This window comes from Monodon monoceros, unplaced genomic scaffold (genome assembly GCF_005190385.1).
Source record: "Monodon monoceros isolate NGI ecotype Baffin Bay Population unplaced genomic scaffold, NGI_Narwhal_1 Super_Scaffold_5, whole genome shotgun sequence".
In the NCBI taxonomy this organism is placed as follows: Eukaryota; Metazoa; Chordata; class Mammalia; order Artiodactyla; family Monodontidae; genus Monodon; species Monodon monoceros.
Genome location: NW_021703782.1, coordinates 33,522,210 through 33,545,868, shown reverse-complemented (window position 1 = coordinate 33,545,868; position 23,659 = coordinate 33,522,210). Strand labels below are relative to the sequence as shown.

Sequence of the window (23,659 nt, the reverse complement as noted above, 5' to 3'; positions counted from 1 at the left end):
CTGATTCATTTTGCTGTGCAGTACAAGCTAATACAGCATTGTAAAGCAACTGTACTCCAGTAAAAATCAGCTAATAAAAAAAGAATTTTTTTTTTTTTTAAAGAGAGAAAGGAAAGGAACTAGCCCCAGCTCTACACGATGGCTGGACCTGGCGTGTCCTCAGTCAGAGGCCTGGAGGGAGGAGGCTGTGGGCCCCAAGGGAGAAGAGACCCTCTCAGAGTCCAGACCCAGGTGGACTCAGGAACACAGGTGCTGAGTTCCAGCCAGAGTACACCAGCCTTTGCTTCTTGCACAGTTAGTACATGTCACATGTTGCATGTCTTGACCTGCTCCATTCTCAGCTGTGTCCACACATGACATCTGTCCTATGTGCCTGATCACAGTTTCTGGGCTTTTTTTTTTTTTTTTTGGCGGTATGTGGGCCTCTCACTGCTGTGGCCCCTCCCGCCGCGGAGCACAGGCTCCGGACACGCAGGCTCAGCGGCCATGGCTCACGGGCCCAGCTGCTCCGCGGCATGTGGGATCCTCCCAGACCGGGGCACGAACCCGCGTCCCCTGCATTGGCAGGCGGACTCTCAACCACTGCGCCACCAGGGAAGCCCGCCTTTCTGGGCATTTTTCATGGCTTTGCTCATGCCTGTTGAACATGGCTGGGTTAACAGAGCTGTCACACGTGTACCTGCGTGCATCTTGCACATGGCTCCAGAGGCTGAGCTGCAGTTGTCCTGACATGCCATAGGCCACATGCTTGCCGGCAAGGTGAGTTCCAGCTGGTTTGTTTTTTGGTTTTTAATATTTATTTATTTATTTATTTATTTATTTGGCTGCACACTCAGATCTAGTTCCCTGACCAGGGATCAAACCCCGGTCCCCCTGCATTGGGAGGGCAGAGTCTTAACCCCTGGACCACCGGGGAAGTCCCGAGTTCCAGCTGCTTTTAACCCTCGCCTCTCCCACTCTGGCTGATCCCTGGCCAGGGGCAAGTCTGTCCCTTTAAGAGATTGAGCTGGCTGAACTGAGGGTGTGTCAGTCCCATCTCAGGGGAGGCATGGGGCAACCCTGTTCCCTATGCTGCATCTGATAATAGGGAAACTGAGGTCTGGTAGCCTGGGCCTTACTCCCACAGGACTGGGAGCAAATATGCCCTCACCCCAGTCTCTAAAGGCAGCTTTGCCAGGGAAGAGCACATTTTCCAAGGGGACTTAATCCAGGTGGGCTAAGGGCCCAGGGGACTTGTCCCTTGAGGAATGTCTGTCAAAAATGAGGGCTCCAGAGGCGACTCATGCCCAAATAGATAGCGTTTGGCAACACACATAGGTAGATTCACAGGTGCACATGCAGGTGTGCAGCACACACACTATCCCCAAGGCTGGCAGCCATACTTGCCTATAGACCCTGAGCTTTGTTCACATGCTCCCGGGATCCCATTGCCCATGAGAGCCTAGCCATAGGCTCACATATATATGTAATCCCCACACAAGAGGTCCCCCATGACCCTTGGCCCAGGAAGAAGCACTGTACCCCCTGAACCCCACGGGCTGGGAGGGCCCAGAGTGAATCAGGGAGCCATTACTGAGTGCCTGCCGGAGGCCCCACTGCCCATCTGTGACTCAGGACAAAACCCTAGACTCCCGGTGCCAGAGACCAGACTGTGGGAAGGGGGGAAAGCTCCCCACAAGGCTTCACTCTCTTCTCCCCACTCCCTGGTATGCTTCTCAGCCCCTCACAGCCCCAGGTAGGGCTGCACAGGGCAGGAAGTGGCAAAGTGGTTCCTCAACACTGAAAGAAAGTAGGGAGCCCCCGCCCACAGAACCTCATCCTCACTCCTGCCGGTCCTGGGCCTGCCAGCAGCCGAGCCTGGTCTGGAAACCGGAGAAAAACAAGGGCAGCTCCACCATCAGCAGGCAGAGCACACACCTCCCCCCCGGCCCCATATACACATGTGTTTGCACTCAGTTCACATAGGTGTTCACATGGGCTGCACCCTGAGGGAGCAGGTCACACACATAACTGTGGATCTGTGTATCTTGCAAGTAGCATCTATTTACACATGTGCACTTACATGTACTCACACATGTGCACATGCGTGTACATGCTCACCTATAATCCTGGGGCTGCAGCTCACCATAGAGCATCTTTGCCACCTCCCACTTCCCCAGTGGATGCAGCGCCATGCTGAGGCACATGGCTTGGCAAGGGGAACGAGAGCCAGTTCCCAATGCCCCCTCACTCCAAATCAAGGTCCAACCTTCAAGACCATGACCCCATATACTCCCACCAAACTGGTTCTTCTCTGTAACTAGGGTGTACACACATGTTCATACATGTACACACCATGCATATTGGGATGGGTTAGGGTTGGAGCTGAGGAGGTATGGGTAGGGCTTCATGCTTCTTAGTGGGCCTGAGAGGACCCTGCCTGGAGGAGGGGGAAGGATGCTATGCTTTCCAAGGGTCCCTTATTCCTGTCAGCCCACCTCGGGTCATCTGGGAATAAGAGGGGTCAGGGCCCGAGGATGCTTGTCCAGAAGCGCTGGGCTGGCTGGCCAGAGTCTGGGGGGCTGAAGCAGGACCTCATTGCACAACTGGATGCAGGTGTTGGGGTGAGGGGGCTCATTCTCATTGTAGTCAGTGTGAATGGCGCCCCCAGGAGCAAAAGATAGAAGGAAGCTCGGCTTCACAGGAAGAGCCTGAGGTTGGTGAGGCAGGCCCTGACCCTGAGTCACGCGGCTTACCCAGAGCCATCTGGGCTCCCTCCTGTGCTTAGGGAAGGAAAGCCTGAGAACGGGCTGGAAGCCAGCCTGCCTGCCTGGGAGCTCCAGGACGAGGCACTTGTCGAGGCCCTATCTCCTCCCAACACATCTTGAGCAAGGTCTGTGTCTCACCTGTGCAGGAGGGCTGAGGGCAGGAGGGCTGTGCCCAGGAAGGGGACTGACAGCCGATCCACCCCATGGGAGGCCGTGACTCCTTGAGGTCAGAAGCTGGGGGAGTGGGTTCCCAGGCAAGGGAAGGGCTGAAGACTCAAGTGCCAGGCTGTTGGACCAGAGGGACTGGCTGGGGCCCTGTAAGGGGTAGGGGTGGCACGCCCTTCATTTCCTGTCCCCCAAACTCTTTTTGCCTGTATGAGAGCAGCTTGAACCAGCATAGGAGGAGACATGGGCCTTGCTGTCAGCAAGTGGAGTGGAGAAGAGTGTAGACATAGAAAACAAGTCATACTACAGTCCCCCAGCCTCCCTGAACCCCTAACCTCTTCCCGAGCATTGGAGTGGGATGGGGGAGGGGCTGACCAAAACAGACATACATACATTTTTCAAGTTTAGAAAGTACTTCCTGGGGCTTCCCTGGTGGCACAGTGGTTAAGAATCCGCCTGCCAATGCAGGGGACACGGGTTCGAGCCCTGGTCCGGGAAGATCCCACATGCCGCGGAGCAGCTAAGCCTGTGCGCCACAACTACTGAGCCTGCACTCTAGAGCCTGCAAGCCACAGCTACTGAGCCCGTGCTCCACAACTACTGAAGCCTGCGTGCCTAGAGCCTGTGCTCCGTAGCAAGAGAAGCTACCGCAATGAGAAGGAGCCTGCGCACCACAACAAAGAGTAGCCCCCGCTCGCTGCAAGTGGAAAAAGCCCACGCACAGCAACAAAGACCCAAGGCAGCCAAAAAATAAATAAATAAATTTATATAAAAAAATAAGTAAATAAAATAAAAATAAATAAATTTATTTTTTTTTAAATGTACTTCCTCCCATTTGTGAAACAACCCCCAGAAGTGGGTGTATACTTTACCCTTTCACAGAAGATAAAACTAACAGTTGGAGAGAAGTCACTTGCCGTTAAGTGCTTTTTTTTTTAATAAATTTATTTATTTTATTTATTTATTATTTTTGGCTACATTGGGTCTTTGCTGCTGTGCGCGGGCCTCCTCTAGTTGCGGCGAGCGGGGCTACTCTTCGTTATAGTACGTGGGCTTCTCACTGCAGTGGCTTCTCTTTTTGTGGAGCACGGGCTCTAGGCGCGCAGACTTCCGTAGCTGTGGCGCACAGGCTTCAGTAGTTATGGCGCACGGGCTTAGTTGCTCCGTGGCATGTGGGATGTTCCCGGACCAGGGTTCGAACCCATGTCCCCTGCATTGGCAGGCGGATTCTTAACCACTGCGCCACCAGGGAAGCCCCCCCGTTAAGTGTTGAGCTGGATTCAAACGCCATGCGGATATGGAGGAGACGTGAAGAGGGCAGGGAGGCCAGGGAGCCACAGGTCCCTCCATGCTTCAGCACCCTGTCTAGAGGGTGCCCCACTCTTAGGCCACTGCTGGACGCTATCCCTATTTCTGGGCCTTGAGAGTCGGGGGCTGGCTCTGGACAGGAACGGGGAGTGGAGGGCAGAGATGAATCACCCTCTTATGAGTGTCCCCAGACTTGGGGGTGGGCAAGCATTTCCTCCTGCTGCACCAACAGTCACCCACTGTCTCCAGGCAGACGAGATGGAGGAGAGCCTGTGAACACAAACCACACCCCGGGGCACCTCCGGCCAGATGTCCAGCTGGAACTTGAGAAAATCTACCTTTTGACCCATATCCTGGGGACTCTGTGCTCACCTTCTGGTGTCTCCCTGAGCTGCCCTCAGCACCCTTTGAGGACAGCAGAGGGTCACAGAGAGGAGGCAGAGGAACGGGACGGGAGGCCTAGGCCCTGTGCTGAGGAAGAGCCCAGAGCCACAGGGGCTGGGCTGATGGGGGCAGAGCCCTCCTGTAGACCCAGAAGCTCAGCTCCAAGCCTCGCTTGGCCACTGACCAGTCAGGTGGCCGCGCCAGCTCCCTTTCCCGGCCCCTCAGTTTCAGTTTCCTCATCAGTCACCTGCAGGTTTCAGGTGGAGTCCCCCCCAACACACACACACCCAGGGCCCCTGTAAGAATCAGACAAGATTACGGATGTCTCAGGCTTTGAAAACTGTATTACAGTCAATGTAGAAGAAAAGGTTCATTCCAGAAGCTGCCTCGTTAGTGAGTCACGTTTCCTCCTGTATGAATGTCGTGCGTATCCATGTGCGTTCTTGGCTCTGTGTATGCGTGTACCCATGGAGGTCTGTGTGTACATGTGGGCGACCCTGGGGTTCTGTGTGCATATCTGTGTGTATCCCTGTGTGGGCTTGGCTGTGGATCTGGGTTCAGTATTTATAAAAGCCAGAGATAGGAGGTGGGGATCTGTTGAGGAGTCTGGAGACAAAGTGACCTGGTACAACATGATGAGAGGGTTTGGATTTGGGATTTAGGAGGCACAATGGGCAGGGCAGGTCGGCAAGAAGCTGAAGTTGAAGGTAGGCAGAATTGCGTAGACAGGAACCTGAATCTGGGTGGGGCCCAGGACAACTGCTCTCTGAGAGGCCTGCGGTCTGAAGGTGGCCGTGGGAGGACAGGTGGTGGAAGGTTCTGCATCTGGTGTTCCAGAAAGGTGATGGGTATGTATGAGCCCCAATATACTCTCCCCTCATCCAAGCCCAGTCTGGGTGCTAATTACAGGGCAGCCACCCACTGCTGGCCCTAAGGGAGAGAAGTCTCAGGGGAAGGATCGAGAGGAGAGGACAGCCCGCAGCAGGAGATTCTGCAGTCAGACCTCAGGAATGACTTCCTGAGCGTCTCTAGACCTTGGGGCAGTGGAGAGGGAGACTGGGGAAAGGCCAGGATATCATATCTATCTTTTTCATCCAAACCATTTGGTCATCAGGTGGAACAGGAGCTGGGTCTCAATGCCCCTCAATGACCCCTCAGTCAGGGTCCAACCTTGGCCTCGGCAGTCTCTAGGAGAACCCAGCTCTGTTCTGTGGAGGTTTCTAGTCTGGGAGAACAGAGGAAAGCTCCCAGACAGGGAAACAGAGACATAGGCTTGCGGTAGACCAGAATGCTCACCCTCCCACCCGCTACCCCTATCCTTGACCTTGCTCCCCTGGGTCTAATAACAGCTTCATTCTGCTGCCTTGTGCAGAAGGGAAGGGGCAAGACTGGCAGTCAGCCCAGGACAGGGGAGGGGCCCGGCTTTTCACTCCTCCCCGCCTCACTGGAGAGATCCATAGCTCCGGCCTCTCTACTCTTTTATTCCTCATCACCCGACCCCTTAGCCCCAGGAAAGCCCAGGCTCAGAAGCAACGCATGCAGCCAGGATACATAGATTCTCTGTAACTCCCTGTGTGACCCTAGACAAGTTCCAACACCTCTCTGGGCCTCTTGCAAACCAGAAAAATTATCCTCTCCATCCCTCTTCCAGAAACTGAAGTGGGAGAGGGAAGTGAGTCTCCCTCTGGGTTTGGAACACTCTTGTCCCCCTTAGTTCCCCAGGGCAGCCCAAGATGCCACCTTCTCTCTGCAGCAGAGAGATGGGCAGGCTGGCCTTTCCTGAGGAAGGTGGGGGTGACTCACGTGCCCCAGGCTTCTCCTCCCCTTTATCTTTATCGCTCACCTAGATTAATCTGTGACTCACAAAGCGAGTACCAGATGTTGAGGGGGTTAGGTGCATATTTATTGGGGTGGAAGGGGTGGGCCTCAGACTAGCCCAATCTGACTTACTAGGTCAGGGATGCAGCTGCCCTCAGGATTTCACTGAATGTAACCTGCTGCAAGGACCCCTGGGCTTTAGGGTCTTGCTTTTTTTCTCCAAAGTAAGGAGCTGGGCAGAGGAAAACAGGGTCTTCAGCTAAAAGGATTCTGGTTTAGAGGAGGTTGTCAGATAGCACAGCCCGAAGAGAGGACCCTTTGAGAATTCACTGAATGTGACTACATAGAGAGGCTTGGGAGGTCTGACAGAACTGGGGAGACTGAAGCCCCAAGAAGGGGAAGCCTTTATTTACAGCCATTTAGATTTACAGGAAGGAATCCAGAGTTCCTGCCTCCTGAGAGCTTTTCCTCCTGACTTGCTCTTTAAAAACAGAGCAGATTTTGCCTTTTACAGCAACCCAGAGCTGGAGGCAAAAACCTGCACAAGCACACTAGTATATACAGATGTGCACACACCCGAGTCCAACACACACAGAGCAGACAGATCACACCATACATCACACACAGCCTCCCGCCCCATCCATGTCTACCTGCAAACGCAGAGGCCCACAGGGGCAGACGCACGTGTGGCGGCGCTGTAACACACATCCCCCTGCACACCCTCGCTCCAGCAGGAGTTCCTCCTAGGCTCCTATCCTCTTCCCCTGAGGTTCCAGCTCCTCATGTCCCCTCTCCTCCAAGGTCATGTTAGACCACACCAGCCTCCTCACCTACTTCCCAGAGAAAATCCAAGGAAAACAGGTTGGAGCAAGCATTGAAATTGGAGCCTGGACTTCGTGCTCCCCTCACCCCGCACCCCAAGCTGGAGCAGGGAGTGCAGAAAGCATGGCGGATGTACCTCCTTGGGCTTCTGAGTCATCTGCCCTCTTCCCTTGCCACACTTGGCACCTGACAAAGCCATTATCATGGCTTCTTTCTTTTCATTTTTTTTTTTTTTTTTTTTGGCCGCACTGCATGGCTTGAGGGATCTTAGCTCCCTGACCAGGGATCAAACCCATGCTCCTTGCAGTGGAAGCACAGAGTCCTAAGCACTGGACTGCCAGGGAAGTCCCTATCATGCCCATTTTAAAGATGGGGAGGTTGAGCCCAGCAAGGGGAAGTGACTTGCCCAGGACCACATGGGGAGGTAGCAGGGCCAAGGCTCATTTCCCCTGATTGGGACTGGTATCTGCACTTCTTGGAGCCACGAGCTTACCTGGAGGCAGATCCCACGCGTTCCCTGCACTGGAGTTGTGAAGGAAGCTACGAGCCTGGAGCTGACCCTGGGATGAAACGGGATGGTTTGAAACCAGCCTGTACCCCCTGCCCCTCCCCAGAGTCCACAGAGGGACTGCCACATGTGAGGGACTAAGAAAAAGGAAAGCTGAGAAGCCAGGGACGACCACAGGGCTGGGACTGCATCTCATATCTCACTGAAAATACAGCCTGGCACACTGAGATCTGGAGTACATGAATGAATGGCACAGGGAGAGAGATGGACACAGACCTCAGTTCACGCAGCCAATCAGTGTATTCCCTATACTAATTTCAACCCCAGGCCAAGCTGTCCCATGACAGTGACAGGCAGGGACTGGCATAGGTTCACAAAGACTAACAGAATTGGGACAAAATTGGAAACCAGAGTTCCCATGTGTGGCTAAGCATCTTGAGGATGAAGCCAGATAGCCAGACCTCCAAGTCCCTCTACAAACAAGCCCCCACCTGCAGCTGAACTTGACCTCATTCAGAAAATGATAATGAGGAAAAGCAGGTGCTTCATAGGGCTGGTATATGATCAATTTCCTTATGTAAGATATGGAAAATAGGGGCTTCCCTGGTGGCGCAGTGGTTGAGAGTCCGCCTGCTGATGCAGGGGACACGGGTTCGTGCCCCAGTCTGGGAAGATCCCACATGCTGGGGAGCGGCTGGGCCCGTGAGCCATGGCCGCTGAGCCTGCGCGTCCAGAGCCTGTGCTCCGCAACGGGAGAGGCCACAACAGTGAGAGGCCCAAGTACCGCAAAAAAAAAAAAAAAAAAAGATATGGAAAATAACAAAGGGTATCTTATTAGGCAGGCACGCAATAAACTTTTTTTTTTTGGCTGCATTGCATGGCTTGAGTGATTTTAGTTCCTCAACCAGGGATTGAACCTGGGCCCTCAGCTGTGAGAGTGTGGAATCCTAACCATTGGACTGCCAAAGCAATTCCCAACATCAACTTTTTAATTCTCAGGCCTTTCACCATAAAACCCTACCCATTCTAGGCAGAGATCACAAATCATGATGCTCTTTTCCTTGAAGTCTTCTGGTGGCCTGCCCTGTCCTCCATCTGCCTGGGCCAGGTGCCCCTTCTGCACACACCTGTATCCTACTTGGGCAGAGCACTATACTAGGTGCCATGAAATCTGTTCAAATATGTTTCCTGCCCTCAAAGAGCTTACATTTAGGAGACAAGGTCAAAACCATGCAGAATAGGCAGACAAGCCAATAACATAGGGAAATTAAATGATTTAATTTTAAATCACAGTTTAAAACAAGAGAGTTCACGCCACTGTACATGACTGCAAAGAGAAATGAACAGGCAGTAATTGCTCTAATGTTTCAGAGGAGAGAAAGCGCACCTTAGGCTGAGGGCGAGGAAGGGCTTAAGGAGGAGTCACTGTTTGAGCTGAGTCTGGAAAAACAGCCAGGATTAGGGAGAGGCTGCTGCAAGGGGGGTGTGGACCAGGCTGAAAGGAAGCAGCACCCCCTCCCCTAGGGCACTGGGAGCTCCTGGAGAGCAGGTCTTGGGTCCCACTCACCTCTGCACCACCACTGCAGGAGCACAGAGCCTGAGGGGCTCAGACACCAGAGGCCAGGGCAGCAATCAGTGCTTTCTGCATCTCTCCTGAATGGGGGACCACCAGTCCCCCTCACCCCTTCACCCACCCAGCCCCTTCCTGTCCTCTGTGCTTTTCCATGTCCCCACCCCGGGATGAAGCGGAACCAACACAGGAGGGCACTGTGCCCCTTCAATGCGGTGTATTCATCCCACGTAGCCCCCTCTCCACTGCTCAGTGCTGGTGCTCTGTGACTCTCAGGCAGTGCCACACCTTCTCTGAGCCCCATTTAAAAGGCCTGACGATGCACCGAAGGGCATACTGAGGTTGAGGCACACATCCTGGCAGAGGGGTGGGGACAGAGCCTCAGCCCTGGGCACACAGCCTCTTCTCCGGGCTTCTGGGAGCAGCCTGGGAAGGAAAAAATAAAAAAGGCCCAGGCCAGGCTGACAAGTAGATGGATCTCCTGGGTTCATTCAGGGGACTCCACAGGACACCATGGCCCCTGCCCCAATGCTGGGGCATCAGACAGAAAATTGGGACAGGGCTTTGCTGGGGATGATTCAGCATGCTCGGGCCAGCAAGCCCTCCTTGGACGGTCCATATGCAGCAAGGGTGGTCACGGCATTGACATCTTGCTCCAGAGGTCTGCAGTCCTGTTGTCCATCTACAGCTTGCTCCTGGGCTGAAGGTCACACGGTCCACCTCTCACTTCGGGCCTCCACAGCCTGGACTAGGCCTTCGCCCAGGATGGCAAAGTCCTCCAGGATGGCTTCTACATTGGGCACCATCACCAGCTCCCCACCTTGAGACACCACCATGCGCCCCTTTGTGTTGGAGGCCTGAGAGAATCAGAGAAATGTAGATGGAGGTGTCACGAGAGGCACACGCAGAGACACCAAAACACACGTTTCACACCTGCCACCGGGTCACTTGTGGAACCACACACAGACATACATGCCCATGTGGAACACATGTACACACTCAGGAACAGACAACTGTCCCCAGCCAGCTCACCTTTAACGGCTGGGGCTGGAAGCTGGTGGGCTTCCAGAGGACACCGATCACCTTTCCGCCATGCTGGTCATAGAAGAAAAGGGCCAGGTCCCCAAAGGCCTCCTAGGAAAGGGCAGGACAGAGACAAGATTACAGGTGGACACCTGAGAGCCACCTCCACGGCCCCAGCTCCACCTGGATGTCCCCTCCCCAGGGTCAGTCAGCCCTTGAGGACCTACCCTGAGCTGCACCAGGTAGAGCTGAGGAGGATCGTAGCCCAGCACGGGCATCAGGGAGGAGGGCCCCGGCTCACTAAGCAGGCCCCGGCAGAAGGAGGCAGCTGGCGAGTCCACAGCCTGGCGGTGCCGGGGGATGTGGCGGGGAGACAGGTGGATCAGCACGTCGTACATGTCCAACGGTGGCCGGAACACTGTCTGAGGAGGGGTAAGGGGTGCTCAGCAGTGCCCACTTGGGAGCTGGGAACTGGACCACAAACCCCTCCACATGCCCACTCTGGTTCCCTCCTTCCCTTTTGTCTGACCCACCCATTATGGGCCCAAATGCTCATTTGAAGGCAGGAACAACAAGACCCAGCTGGTGGCAGCTTGGGTCCCCGGGAGGAGCGCAGGGTAGAAGTGTGAAGCCAGGGCCCCGATTCTCCTGCAGGCTCCCCCGCTGCCAGGCGCTGTGGGCAGCTGCAACGCCTTCTCTGGATTCAGTCTCACCAAACAGGGGCCCCTAGAGCTCCAGACTTCCATGGTTCAAAGGCAGAGTCCCCAGAGCCCCTGGAGGCAGTTTGGGCCCTGGGCTTACCCTGATGTCCCCAGGACCCTGGGGATCCATTAGCTGCTTCTCTAGGACGGGCAAGGCCTCGGCTGCCAGGACCATGAGCTGGTGTAGGATCTGGGGGACACACATACATCAGAAAGGTCACACCTGACCACAGGTCTCTCATAGCTCAGGCTGGGCCTGCTTTTTCCTTGGGGGAGAAAACCACACATTTGGGAGCAGGAATGAAATTAAACCTGGGGCGAGGGTCCATCCTGTGTCCATACAGAGCTTTTGCGATCCTGGGGGGTAATGATGACCATGACGGGAAGTTTTGTCCGGGTTGCCAGGAAGACACTGCGGATCTCCACCTGCTCCTCTGCTGCGGAGGAGAGGGGGTCTTGGGTCAGCCTACTCCTCCCCCCAGACACCCTCTACTGCCCTGGGTCCTCCTACTGTACACTTAGCAGCTGCCCATCACAGGGATTTTCCAACATCCCCCAAATGGCAAAAGCGATGAAAGGGACGCCGCATCTGCCTCAACTGGGCAGGGTGTTAAACTCCCAGCCTGGGACCAGAAACAGAATTTTCCACTGCCTGGCAACCCAGTCTGCTTTCCGGGCCTACACAAGCTGAGGCCTGCCCCTGGCCCCTTCCTACCCTGGGCTCCCACACACCTGGGGAATTAGAAAGCTGATACCTTCCTCTCTGCTGGGACCAGAAGCTCCTCATATTACAACCAGAAATCACCACTCACCCGCCCGCCCCCCCGCACCGACCCCGCACCCAAGAGGTCTGGGCATGTATTCTAACCTGAACCGTTCCCTGCTCCCCACCATAAGACTTCTCACCTGGTGTTCAGAGCCCCTCTTCCTCTCTCCTCTTCCCTTCACAGCCCCCCAGGTAGCCTGCTTACCATCCCCAGTCTGCTGTGTTTCTGATCATCACATGGGCAAACCATATCTCTACAGTCTTGGAGCTCCCTAAAGGCTTGATTTGGTCCTCTTCCTCCTTAACAATTCCCTACCCCCCAGGCAGTCAGGGTCAGGAGTGGATATCCGGGATAGGGGAGGCAGAGAGAAAACCTAACAGACTGACAGGGAAAACCCTTGCCTGTCCTATTCTACAATCCACAAAGGGTAGTTCTTGCACTAGTCCGACCCTGATCCTGCCACTTACCAGTGAGCTCGTTATTGAGGTTGACAATTAGGGGGTTGTTCTTCCAATCAAAGGTTGATATCAGGAAAAGGAACCGAAGGAAGCCCACCTGGGGGGAGCTGAGAGGAAGGGGTAAGCAAAGCATCTGGGCCAGTCACACATGCCCAGGCCCCCCACGGCCCAGAGAGCCTAGGCCCCTTGGTGTGGATTGCGGGGGTTAGAACCCCTTCTGTCCCTTGGTTCAGCCACCTCTCCCATGTGGACTGAAGCACGGGGGATGAAAGCTGGCCCCAGTGGAACTTCCTGGCTAGGGGAAAGGTGGAGGGAATCACCTGGGAGGGGTGAAGGGCTCAGGATGCAGGAAAAGGGCAGCAGCCACCAGGTCCAGGCTCTCATCGGTGAGCTCCTCACCTAGGAGCTGGGCGCGCACCCACCGCTTGGCCAGCCGAGCCACACCCGAGAAGGCTGGGTGCTGCTGCTGGAGTCTGCGGGGAGAGGAGGGTAGTGGCCATGACAGTGAGGCCCTCAGGGCCCAAGAACAGTGTTTCAGCCCCGCTGCTGCTACTTACTCAACTTTACCCAACACTAGCCTCTGTGCTAATGCATTACACGTATCATCTCACATCTTCCTGATTAGTACCCCAAGAGGTTGGTCCTAGCATGATTCCCATTTTACAGATGAGAAAAATAAGGTTGAGGGGAGGGGGAATCCTGCCCAAGGGACACAGCCAGTGAAGTGGCAGGGCCAGAGTTCTGGCACTTGCCTGACTCCAGAACTCATCTCTCCAACCGGCCTTCCAGCGAGACAGATGGCCAGGAGAGCAGAATGGGGCCAGGAAAGGGTCTACAGACATAAGAGCCTGTGGGGGTGGCCATACCCATGCAAGGTGCTGGTGAGCAGGGGCAACTGCCTAGTGTCCCTCTCAAGGCGGAGGGAGGCGGGAGTGTCCCTCAAGGAGATGATCCCCTCGGGGCTCCGCATCTCCCTCAGGATCTGGGGCTCCCGCTGATAGGCCACACGAATCCGGAACACAAACCCATCCTGTTGGAAGAGGGGATGGCATGGGAGGCGGGCCACCCTGACACCCCTGTCCCCTCCCTCCCTGGGTATCCCTGCCCTGCACCAGCCGAACCTTGAGGACATCGGTGTGCGTGGCTGTGGCGCGGCACTGCAGCCCATGCTGCTGCGTCAGTAGCTCTGCCAGGCGCAGCTGGAAGGCAGCCCGGACCCTCCGTATGGCCTCAGCATCCTGCGGCCACTGCCCACTGCCCTCCAGGTGACATACCACTGTGGAGAAGAGTGAGAGGCCTCAGCCTGCGGCCTGGGGTGAGAACAGTCCCTCTCACCCCCTCGCAAGAGCTCCCTCACCAGTCATGGGCTCCACGTAGGCTGGACAGGGCTTGTCAGGCCGGGGCAACAGCGAGGCCCGCTCTTGCAGCTGTTCATAGAAGGAGTAGGCTGGCCGGACTGCGGTTGGTGGGAACACCTATGGAAGAAGGGGGGCTGAGGAAGAGGCCTGGGACTGGGAGGGAGTGCCCAGAGTCAAGAAGCTGGAAGGGAGAATACTGGGTGAGTGGAGTAGAGGTGGGTGTCACGAAGCAGAAAGAGCTCCCTGCCCCTTGCGCCTCACCTCAGTGTAGCGCAGCACTGGGTGAGCTCCCTGCACGGCAGACACGGTCAGCGGCAGACCTTCCAGTCCCCACAGCAAGCGACTGAGGTCATCGTAGCAACGCACTGCAGCTGCCAAGGCCTCCTCACCTGTGCTGAAGGTCTGAGAGGGAAAAGAAAGACAGGAGGGCACGACCTTTCAGAAGAGCCCCACCACCTGGGATACAGCCATGGCTCAGGCTGCTGCTGCAGAGCCAGGGGGTCCCCTGCTGGACGTTCTGGGAAGTGCAGCCTGGCTAAGATGGGGCTCTCCACCCCCATCCCCACCCCCAAATCCAGCCACACAGGCTGCTTACTCTACAGTCCCTAGCCTTAACCCAAGCCCTGAACCAGAGCCCTTACCTCTTTCAGGCTTTGAATCAGTGCATCCAGGAGGCCCCCCGTATAGTGGACACAGGTATCTGGGATGTCAGCATGGCTGGAAAAGGGGCACAGGCACAGTGTGGGCACTGGGGGCCATGCCGAGAGCTACTGGATGTGGGCTGCTCACCCCAAAAGCTTGGGCCAGACCCTCCTAAAAGGCTCCCCAGCCCATGGCTGCCTCCTGGCATTCAGATGCTAACACTCACAGCGTTAAGAGATGAGTGACCACCTGGTGGGGAATAAGGCGCTTCTGGGCCATAGAGGCTGCCTCCCAGACCACAGCTTCCCGAATGGCTCCATCCTGGAAACGCCGAAGCTCGGAGCGAGATCCCCAGAACTGGCGGAAGTCAGCAGCCTGGGAAGAGAAAAGGGGTAGTGGTAGAGATCAACAAAGAAGGGCTCTGTCAGAAATCTCCCAACAGGGGACTTCTTCCCTGGTGGTCCAGCGGTAAAGAATCCACTGTACAAGGCAGGGGATGTGGGTTCAGTCCCTGGTCAGGGAAATAAGATGCCACATGCCGCAGGGCAACTAAGCCTGCGTGCCACAACTACAGAGCTCGCGCACCTCAACGAGAGAGCCTGCGGGCCGCAAACTACAGAGCCCATGCGCCCTGGAGCCTGAATGCCACAACTAGGGAGAAAAAACCCACACGCCACAACTAGAGAGAAGCCCGTGAACCACAATGAAAGATCCTGCATGCCTCAACAAAGATCCCGCGTGCCGCAACTAAGACCCGATGCAGCCAAAAATAAACTAACTAAATAGATAATAAATAAATCTTGCAAAAAAGAGAAAAAAGAAAGAAGTCTCCTGACAGGCCTCAATCCAGGTGGCATGAGGACAGTCCACTCCACTCCTTCCAATGCAAGACAGGACCAAATCACCCCTCAGACTCCAGGGCTCCTCACCTCAGGCTGGTCAGCCTCTGGACCCAGCTCGAGAACACTGGTCAGCCCCTCAGGCCGGAGGAGCAATCCCAGGGTCAGGACCCCGGAGTCTCTGTGTTTCGGTGGATCCTGGCTGATGTCCCACTGTAGGATGTAGAAAGGCTGAGCTCAATCCAAGCATCCCACAGCTTGGTCTGGAAACCCACTTTCTAGTGAGAGGGATGGTGTGTCTTTTGTATCTCTTGGGACCCTGGGTCCAACCCCCTTGGTCCCACAAACTCCCCAACCAACACCATCTCACCTCTGAGACTGGGGGCCGAGAGTGGGCCAGCAGGTGCAGCCGGGACCCCAGGCCCTGCTCCAGAAGGGTGGTTAGTGGGCCCAAAGCAGCTGAGACATAGTCCCCACCATGATCCTGCAGCTCTGGCCACAGCTTTAGTCGGTGACACGCTGCCTGCAGGCGACTCAGTGGATGGAGACTGGGGGGGCAGAGAGGGACAATGAGGGGGAATCAGGTACTGCTGGTCCCAAGTATCACCACCCCCACCCCCAGGATGATCTATCTGAGCACTTGCCTGAGGACCTTTGCCCCATCACTAGCCCCAGGGACACAGGACTCACTGGCATATCCTGGCACCCCGAAACTTACTGCAGTATGTGGTCAAAAGCCCGGACCATAGGTTTGGGAGTCATCAACAGCAGCTGGAACCCATCGTCAGCTTTGCTGTCCAGCAACACCATAGACAGCCGTGCCTCGTGCTGCACCTGGGACCACAGAGTAAGGAGGGAACTCCCGCGTGAGACCACCAGCACTGCACCCCTCCCCTTACGGAACACAGTGCCCAGACCCAGAGACGTGCCTGACCAAAGGTCTCTGGAGAGGAGTTTCTGGGGTTCTGGTGCTGGCAGAAGGGACAGGGTCTGGGCTGGGACATCTGGGGAAGCCAGGAGTGGGCGACACCTGTACCTGGTGGCAAGTGGAGGCAGTGACATCAGCACAGAGGTTGAGACGGCCTGAGGAGTCCAGGAAGACAACAGGGAAGGCCTGGTGGAAGTCAGCCAGGGCCGGCTGGGAGGGGGAGAGAGAAGCCAGTCAGGGCTGGGCCTTAACTTCAGGATGCCTTGCCCAGACTCAGCACTGCCCTACTCACCAGGGAGGGATCTGAGCTGAAGCACAAACTGATCCCGTTGACCGTCAGATCTGTACTGGCTGAAATGAGCCAGAGAAGGTGGGTGTGTCAGAAGGTATCCCCCTCCCTAGGGACCCAGCCCTCGTGACACCCACCCTCCAGACAGGTGGCTGCAACTGCCTGCCTCTGGGATTCGGTTTGCTCATCTGTCTGAGGACCAGAGACCGAATGATCCCTGATGGGTAAGAGTGGGGCCCTTGGCCTTTCCGAGTCCAGCCGCCTCACCCAGAAACTGCAAGGTGCTTCTCAGGACCTGGTAGCCGCTCATGGTGGTATGGATCTTGTGTGTAGACACCAGGAAGGCAACCAGCATGGAGACAAGGAACCCACTGAATCCTCCCAGGCCCTGAGGGGGAGACGGAGGGAAAGGCCGGAGCTCAGAGCCAACCCACCACTCAGTGAGGCAGGGAAGCTGGGCCAGTCCCCACTCACCTTGTCCAGTTCCCGCTGCCGCAGCCAGACCTTCAGAAGTGCCACACCATCCTTCAGCCCCGAGGCTGAGCCCAGCACGGTTGATAGCAGCTGCGCATGGGACTCAAGGGCTGTGTCCTGCAGGACCCATGTGTTATAGTGGGGGGTGGGGGGCTCTGGGCTACCTGTGAGAGGAAAGGGGAAGTCGTGAGAGGAGAAGTCCCCGCAAGACCCTTCCCTCCAACTCCACCTTGATACTCACCATCCCCTGAAGGACTCTGCCCTTGGTACCAGGCAGTCCGCACATTGTTCTTGGACGGCAGCAGGCGGCACGGGCGGAAGAAGTCAGGTGGAGGGCATGGATGCAGACGGACAGTGACCAGACGCTCATCCTTCCCTGGGGGGAGATGGGAGATGCTGAGACCCTGCAGCCCCCTGGAGCCGGAGGAGCCCCTGTACCACCCACACTGCCCCCGCTCCCCATTTGAGGGCCTTACACCTTTCCCCTCCAACTTGAGGCCCAAGCTTCTCACCGTGGACTTGAGGCCCTAGTTCCTCCCCCACTGGATTTGTCACCCCATACAGTGCCCTCCACCCGGTATATGCCTCCCACCATGCGGCCGCAGCAGCAGCGAGGGTTTCAGGTGGCAGCCATTGGTGTAGGAAAAGCGAACACTGCCAAAGAGTGGGTCTTGGGACAGGTGGTGAGCCAAGTGGGCCAGGTAGAGGGCACGCTTGCGGAAGTAGCGCTGGTTCAGCCCATCCTTGTCCTGTAGGATCTCCTGGAGAGGGTCAGGAGAAGAGAGAGATGGCCAGTCACTTAAGTCCTTGTTGTTGGAGAACTTGGGGGCCGAGATGAAGCCAAGGTCAAAGCTTGGCAACCCCATCTGCTGGCCAGGATGCTTAAGCCAAGGCTAGCCATACCACAACTCAGATGAGGAAGACAAAGTTCCAAATGGCAAATCTAAGCTCCCTCAGGACAACTGCAGTGGTCTGTTCTTTGGATTTAGAATTCAGATTTCAATGCCCCGGCAAGCGAGAGGTGGGAAAAAGAGAGGGATCAAGGGATTTGTAGGTGGTGAAATGGCAGACCTCTCCATTCCCCAAACTCTGAACCTCACCCTGGGCATGGTCAATGCCACATCCACATTGATGTCCGGCCGGATGCAGGTGCCCAGAAGGTAACTGCCCACAACAGTGACCTGGGCTGGGGGCAGGAAGCGGAAACAGCCCTTTACAGTATAGGGCACTTGGTGGAGGGGGACTCGAACCCCATCCCGGAGCCATGCCTGGTTGGTCAGCTGTGGGGACAGAGACAGTGACACGTATTAATTTGACTGCCTTCCTAACATGTCCCCTTGATGTCTAGTAGACATCTCAAATTCAACATGTCAAAATGTTTGAAACCAAACTTCTGATCTTCCTATAAACATGTCTTCCCTATTAAGACAACTCCATACTAGCTGCTCAAGCTAAAAATATTTAAATCATCTTGATTCATCTCTGTTAAGAACACCCATTTTACTTTCAAAAGGTATCCAGACACTGACCACTTCTCTACTCTACCCTAGTCTGAGCCATTTTTCAGTGGATCATTGTACAATAGGTTTCTAACTAGTCTCCTTGATTTCACCTTTGTCCCCCTCCATTCTACTTTTTTTTTTTTTTTTTTTTTTTGCTGTACGCGGGCCTCTCACTGTTGTGGCCTCTCCCGTTGCAGAGCACAGGCTCTGGACGCGCAGGCTCTGGACGCGCAGGCTCAGTGGCCGTGGCTCACGGCCCAGCCGCTCCGCGGCATGTGGGATCTTCCCAGACGGGCATGTGGGATCTTCCCGGACCGGGGCACGAACCCGTGTCCCCTGCATCGGCAGGCGGACTCTCAACCACTGCGCTACCAGGGAAGCCCCCTCCATTCTACTTTTAACGCAAAAACCTGGGTGAACTTTTTAATACTGAAGTTAGATCACAAACAAAATGCCTGCAGTTATTCCCCATCTTATCCAGAGCAACAGCCAAAGTCCTTGTTTTGGTGCACAAGGCCCTGCATGATATGCCCCCCTCCTCCATAACCTTTCTGAACTTACCTCCTTCTATCTTCCCCTCATTCTTTCCAAGGAATGTACCAGACCTATTCTTTTTTTTTAATTTTTTAGTTTAATTTTATTTTTTTATACAGCAGGTTCTTTTTAGTTATCCATCTTATGCATATTAGTGTATATATGTCAATCCCAATCTCCCAACTCATCATACCAGACCTATTCTTGCCTTTGAACCTTTGTGTTGGCTATTTTCCCTTCCTGGAATCCCTTCCCTTCCTTAGATATCTATATACCTGACTCACTTCCTTCACACAAATGTCACTTCAATAAAGCCTACCTCAACCACGCTACTTAAAGTTGCCAAACACTCTCACCCTCTGATATTCCCATAATCCCCTTACCTTGTTCTTCTTCCTTTTTCCATAGTACTTACCACCATCTAACACTGCCATACAGTTTACTTGTCGTGTTCATTATCTATCGTCCCTAAGTCTAATACTAGAACATAGGCTGCTTTGTTCACTGATGTACCCTAAGAACACAACTACTGCAAGGCACGTGTTTGCTAAATGAATGAACATATAATTGACTGCACTCATAGCTGAGACTCCTGGCAGTGAGAATGAGCTCCCTAGCACCCCATCCCCTTCAGAGAATAACAAGGCCCCTAAGGACCTCTTCTGGGCTTTCCAGTTCCCTCCACTACCTGCCTTACCTCTGTCTCAGGGGTTGAGGGCACCCTCATGATCCGCTGGTTGACCTTCTGTAGGAAAGCATCAATCCGCTCTTTCTTCTTCTCTGACAGCCTCACTTCCTTCAGTAGCTCCTCTACCTGTAAGAAGTGGCAGGGGTGAGTAGTACTTCAGCCTCAGTGTCTCAGGCCCACCTCTCTAACCCAATTCCCAGCCACCCAATGGTACCTGTAAACGAAGCAAGCTGGAATGGAACAGACTCTCAGTCTCCCGAAGGCGATTCAGCTCCTCATTGGTAGGCTCCTTGTACAGTTCTGCCCGGCTGAGCTTCACGGGCTGCAGGAGGCCCTCCACTGGAGAACCAGAACGCTTCTTTGAGGATTCCTTCTTCCCCTCCTTGCCTATGCCTTCCAGAGCTGACGCCATCACCTGTGGCCAATGAGAGGGAGAACCCAGGATGATATCACAGATATCTAGCGTCCACTGCCTGACGTGCCACCATGACAGGATGTAGGTAAAGGCTTTACCTGCTCCTGGTCTCTCTTGAATAGGAGTCAGATTGTGTAAAACTCAGAATAATTTTTACTTAAAAGAACATTACTGAGCTCTATGCTGAAAACTCCTTGAGTTGAGGGTTCCCCATCTACCTGACAGCACAAGTTGCTAGGGGTAGTAGCTGACTGGGCCATGCACTAAGCAATGCCTCAGGTCCTTGTAAGTACCAGGAGCTTCCTCTTCTGCTGGGTTAATCCTGGGACTTTGCAAATGCCATCTCCACTCTTGCTCTATCCAAATCCTGCCAGGTTACACACACACACACACCCTGCCCCAGCAAGCCCTGACTATAAACTATATAAGTATACATTAAGTGCTCAATGATGGAAGAGCCTACTGACTCTGAAGGACACACTCAGTGAAATCATCCAATCCTCACAATAACCCTAGCAGAAAACGGACACCCGAACGAAGCCCAGTGAGCTAGAGGTTCCAGTTGGTATGCCTAAACTGTGAGCAGGCTTCGAACCCTGGGCTGCGGGATCCCAAACCTTCTCCTCTACAGCCCTGGGCCCCGCCCCCCTCCACGATCCCACAAGTTCCATCTCCTTTAGCAAGCTCTGATTGTCTCGGTACCCTGGGCTGGAAGCATCAGGGGAAATGGGGCTCTTCCAGAAGGGACCGTTCTCGTGCCCTCGCTAGAGAACTGTTAGGTTCTGCCATCTCCGACACGTTGCGCATTCCTTCCTCCCAGATGGCTCACCCACCTCCGGCTCCCCGGCAGTTCCGCGATGCTGCGCTCCCTTATGTGCGGGGCCCATCCCTCCCGTACTGCTCCCGCACTTCGGGTTTAAAGTCCACTTGCTCTGCACAACTTCTTCCCACGTTGACAGAAATGCCCAAACCGCGGCAGATATGCAGCCCAGAGCGGCAGCTTTGCTGCGGAGAGCGGAAGCTAGCCTCGTGGCACAGGACTCCACCCAGTTCAAGAGCCATAGGGTGAGTGCCCGACGAGTCGCTTGTCATTGGTTTCTGTCACTCTCCGGGGCCGCCCATTATGGGGGAGGGGCCAAATAGGGTTTTCCGATTTACGGCCTCCTTGCGACGCCAGGCCTGAAGCGTGCTCGTAACTTGGCGGTCGCTTCCTTTTCCTCACTTCCTCCGTTTGGGTCGAAAGAGGAAGGGCGGGGCTAGATTGGGCCCTCTGGGGAGGGTTTGTTTACTTAACGCCAGTGAGTCCTTTTCTTTTCTCATCTTATCAATTAACCAATCTCGTCAGTTCCACTTCCAAAGTATATCTTGAGTTTATTCACTGTACTCTGTATTTACTGCCGAGTTTGGTGCGCATCACATCATCTTGTGCCTAGAATAATATAACAGCTTTTTTCCAGTTTATTAGATTTTCCAAGTCTACTGAAGCGTTGCTATAATATTATGATGAACGCCCATATACCCTTCACCTACCCATCATAACTTAGTGTTGATGTTTTACCAAATTTGTTTCGTCTTTATGGTTTTTTTTAGAAGCCTGAGATTTGTTTGTTTAATATTTATTTGTTTATTTGGCTGCATCGGGTCTTAGTTGTGGCAGGCGGGATCTTCCTTGCGGCATGTGGGATCTTTGTGGCGCGCAGGCTATCTAGTTGTGGCGTGCAGGCTCTAGAGCACACGGGCTCAGTAGCTGCGTGGCACGTGGGCTTAGTTGCCCCATGGCATGTGGGATCTTAGTTCCCTGACTAGGGGTCGAACCCACGTCCCCTGGATTGGAAGGCAGATTCTTAACTACTGGACCACTGGGGAAGTCCCTGTGTATTTATGTTTTATTATTTTTCATAACCATTTGAGAATGAATGGTTCTTAAAAACCATGCCTAAGTACTTTGGCCTGTGTCTACCAAGAATAAGGACTATCTCTTATGTAGTCATAATTCAATTATAAAATTCAGGAAATTTAACCTTGATTCAATGCCATTATATAAAGTCCATAGTCAAATTTTGCAATTATCCCAATAACCTTACATAGTAGCATTTTATTTTGCAGTGCAAGATCAGGCATCTATTTAGTCATCATGTTTCTTTTCTCTCTCTTAATCTGGAACATTTTCTTAGCTCTCCCTTTTTTGTTTTTTGTGAGGTTTTTTTGTTGTTGTGGGTTTTTTTTTTTTTTTTTTTGGTGGTACACGAGCCTCTCACTGTTGTGGCCTCTCCCGTTGCGGAGCACAGGCTCTGGACGCGCAGGCTCATGGCTCATGGGCCCAGCCGCTCCGCGGCATGTGGCATCTTCCCGGACCAGGGCACGAACCCGCATCCCCTGCATTGGCAGGCAGACTCTCAACCACTGCGCCACCAGGGAAGCCCTGTTGTTGTTTTTTTGACAATAGTTTTGAGGAATATAGGACAGTTTCATTTAATAACTTTTTCTTTTAATCTTTTTTATTGAAGTACGATACACATATAGAAAAATTCACATATCTGAAGGATACAGCTTGGATATTCACAAACCAAACATACACATGTAATCAGCTTCCAGAAAAGAAAAAAAAAAAGCAGAACATTTCCTGCACCTTGCCAATCTCCCTTCATTCTGCCGTCTAGTCACTGCCCCCCAACAGTAACCACTATCCCAACTTCTAATAGCATAGGATATTTTATGCAATGGCTTTTAAAGGAATTTTCACAAAAGTGGTCTTGTCCTTCTTCAATCCATTCCACACGGTTATCAGAATGAGTATTCTGCAACTAAAATCCTATCATGCCACTCTCCTTTTAAAAACTCATCAGTGGGGCTTTAAATGTCACAAATGGTAGGATTTCCTTCTTTATACCTGAAGAGTATTTTGATTTTTAAGGAAGGTTTCCTGGAGGAGATGGGGCTGGTGCTAAGTCTTGAAGCATGATTTGACTTTGAATTGATTGAGAGGAGAAAGCACCACTGTGGAAGTCGGAGGAAGACCAAAGGGGCCAGATATTGGTCAACCATTCATTCCACACTGGATGATACTTAAGAAATGTCAGCCCTGTGCTGTGTCAAGGATAAAGATAAATAAGACATGATGATCACAAGCCAGAAATCTGGAATAATGCTCTTGCCTTCACATTTCACAGGCTAGTCCCTGCTCTTACATTTAAAAGTAACCTCAGCGAGGCTTCTTCTGACCCTGCCTCCATTTATTTATTTAATTATTTAATTTTTAATTTTTTATTTTTTTGCAGTACGCAGGCCTCTCACTGTTGTGGCCTCTCCTGTTGCGGAGCACAGGCTCCAGACTCGCAGGCTCTGTGGCCACGGCTCACGGGCCCAGCCACTCTGCGGCATGTGGGATCTTCCCGGACCAGGGCACAAACCCATGTCCCCTGCCTCGGCAGGCGGACTCTCAACCACTGCACCACCAGGGAAGCCCCTGCCTCCATTTAAAATTGCATCCACCCCAACAGTTTCCATCTTGGCCCCCCCCAATCACCTTCATTAGTACTCACCAAAACTTGCAATGTTATTTGTCTACTAATTTCTTGTTTTTGTCTGTTTCAATCACTAGAATGTCAGCTCCACGAGGGCAGGACCCAGTCATTTGTGTCTCATTCACTACTGTATCCTTGGCATTTAGCACAGGGCCTGTCACGTAGCAGGCCCTCAATAAATATTTGTTGAATGAA

General features: G+C 53.8%; 1 protein-coding gene across 3 annotated transcripts; it reads right to left on the bottom strand.

Annotated features, from left to right (window-relative positions):
- Positions 1-9,014: 9,014 nt before the first annotated feature.
- Positions 9,015-20,961, bottom strand: NOL6 (nucleolar protein 6). Of its 3 annotated transcripts, none has more exons than XM_029203174.1 (26): positions 20,774-20,961; positions 19,740-19,940; positions 19,535-19,651; positions 17,902-18,081; positions 17,394-17,562; positions 17,043-17,177; positions 16,802-16,965; positions 16,595-16,715; positions 16,331-16,389; positions 16,147-16,248; positions 15,829-15,944; positions 15,481-15,658; positions 15,201-15,323; positions 14,498-14,646; positions 14,271-14,346; positions 13,891-14,031; positions 13,629-13,746; positions 13,393-13,547; positions 13,138-13,301; positions 12,592-12,744; positions 12,281-12,378; positions 11,359-11,483; positions 11,147-11,236; positions 10,573-10,767; positions 10,355-10,456; positions 9,015-10,179 (listed from the first exon to the last, which is right to left on the bottom strand). In XM_029203174.1, exons 1-26 carry the CDS (start codon positions 20,825-20,827, stop codon positions 10,030-10,032), a joined length of 3,435 nt encoding a protein of 1,144 aa, XP_029059007.1. In that variant the 5' UTR covers positions 20,828-20,961; the 3' UTR covers positions 9,015-10,029. The 3 variants fall into 3 exon arrangements, with proteins under 3 accessions (XP_029059007.1, XP_029059008.1, XP_029059010.1); XM_029203175.1 differs by having other exon boundaries at positions 11,359-11,480; XM_029203177.1 differs by lacking the exon at positions 13,891-14,031.
- Positions 20,962-23,659: the final 2,698 nt, after the last annotated feature.

Excerpts from the sequence above, each read along its gene's own strand:
- NOL6 (XM_029203174.1), bottom strand. The coding sequence starts at position 20,827 with ATGGGCCCCGCACATAAGGGAGCGCAGCATCGCGGAACTGCCGGGGAG. Across the intron at positions 15,945-16,146 it reads CTGCCTCCACTTGCCACCAG|GTGCAGCACGAGGCACGGCT; the intron begins GTACAGGTGTCG and ends CTGTGGTCCCAG. Across the intron at positions 11,484-12,280 it reads CCTCAATAACGAGCTCACTG|CAGAGGAGCAGGTGGAGATC; the intron begins GTAAGTGGCAGG and ends TCTCCTCCGCAG.